We start from the raw sequence: 1,728 nt of genomic DNA on the forward strand, positions 1-1,728 counted from the left end.
GTGGAGTTTTTCCATTTTCATTTTCAAGCTGACGATGAGGAAGAGAGAGATTAAATATTTGTGTTGACAGATTAATTTATTGGCATATTCATTTTCGGGGGATGTTATCTCAGTGATTTTTTTAGGGGAATGACTTCTGGAAATTTTCTGGGGGATGATTCAACCGATTATGATTTGGTAATTTTGAAAGTTATTAGGTTTTAGGGGAAAATACGCATTCGATATTTTGATTTCGTGGAGTGAAAGTACGGATTTATCATTACGGTACCATCGATTTTAGTATCCGCGGATCTACAGGGATTTATGTATACCGATTCGCTCGAGAGTACAATTTTCTCGGCGTTATGTAATGAATTCAAGATTATTGAAGTAGTCGAGTAAAGTGCAGTACACTGTTTATTTTACACTGAAATTTCCGGTGAGATTTGAAATGAAAAAACAAAGAAAAACCTACATTTGAGTTAAAAATTTATGAGAACCGCAATTTTCTATTTATTAATTCCCAAAAATTTCGATAAACTGTCAAAATACTGAAAAATATTTAATTTTGTTCCAAGAATACAATAAAAAAATTGGAAACTCAATAAAAAAAACCCAAGAATTGAATATTATATTTAACATCAATTTATTTATTTATTCTATTGATTTTCCAATACATTTTTTTCTGATAATTATGATATGATAATAATTAATTAAATCTCTGGGTGTTAATTGGAAGTTTAAGGATTCAAATGATTGAAATAATTTCCAGATGGTTTACCGGGGTCACTTGCAGACAGATGATCCTCGAGATGCTCCAAAATTAGTGCGGATGACGCCACTCCGATGTAGCACCAGAGGGGAAGTCCCTTCCAAGGGCTGGCGTCCCCCAGGCCACGAAAGTTCTAATAAAATATCCCTGGCTCCCCCAAAACTGCGAAACATCAGTGAAATACGTGAGAGTGTGAGCAAACCCATCGCCACCAAAAAAATCGATCACCTCCAGAGGAAGGTGATCTCCAGCTCCAGAGCTCCGATGAACTCGATGCTGGCGAATCTGCGGGACCTGGAACGGCTGCGAAGCAAAACTCATAATGTTAAATATCACAGTGAGACAGGATTGAATTCTAGAATAATACCAAGTAATTGCGAAACCAAGAAATTGAGACCTTTGGAGCCCGTGGGACTGCAAACACCTCCTGGAAGGCACAGGCTGACTCAACTCGGTCGGATTACACCTCCGGAGGCGTTTGATGATGACAAAAGGGGCAAGGATCTTCTTTCTCCTAAACCTGATATTCTTCAAGGCCTTTTGCAAGAGTCTGATCGACAATTGAAGCAACTGCGACATGATTTCGATGGGGGAATCGCTAGGTATTGCGACAGCGAGTCTGAGAGCGAGTCCAATGATAATCGTAAAGGTCAGTGCTGCATTCAAATTTCATATTGCTATTTCACGGTTTAATTCAGAGTGTGGGGGTGTGAAAGGGCACGGGTCGCTATAGAGAAAGTATTCGGGAGAAAATCGAGAATAAAAATTCACTGGGGAATGGTGGGGAGGGAATTAAAAAAAAATATTCATCAGACATTTAAGCAATTTTGAGAATTTCAGAATTCGGAGTGAAATGGTGGCTTCAAAAGATAAACAATCAATTCATAATACAAGATATCGACGAAAACCAATAATAAATTTATAACAATAAAATGGGATCCAGAAAATTATCAATAAAAAATGAAAACTCAAAATTC

The 1,728-nt window shown here is 37.4% G+C and overlaps 1 protein-coding gene across 1 annotated transcript in view; it reads left to right on the forward strand.

Annotated features, from left to right (window-relative positions):
• LOC105272956 (uncharacterized) overlaps positions 1 to 1,400 on the forward strand; it is a gene marked incomplete at its 3' end in the record, with an annotated part of 14,527 nt that extends 13,127 nt beyond the window's left edge. Inside the window, exon 5 of the mRNA XM_011315186.1 lies at positions 752 to 1,400. Within this exon, the coding sequence (XP_011313488.1) occupies positions 752 to 1,400 (649 nt within the window). The remainder of the gene's footprint in view (positions 1 to 751) is intronic.
• Positions 1,401 to 1,728: the final 328 nt, after the last annotated feature.

The sequence above is a fragment of the Fopius arisanus genome, unplaced genomic scaffold, assembly GCF_000806365.1.
Source record: "Fopius arisanus strain USDA-PBARC FA_bdor unplaced genomic scaffold, ASM80636v1 scaffold00476, whole genome shotgun sequence".
Taxonomy (NCBI): Eukaryota; Metazoa; Arthropoda; class Insecta; order Hymenoptera; family Braconidae; genus Fopius; species Fopius arisanus.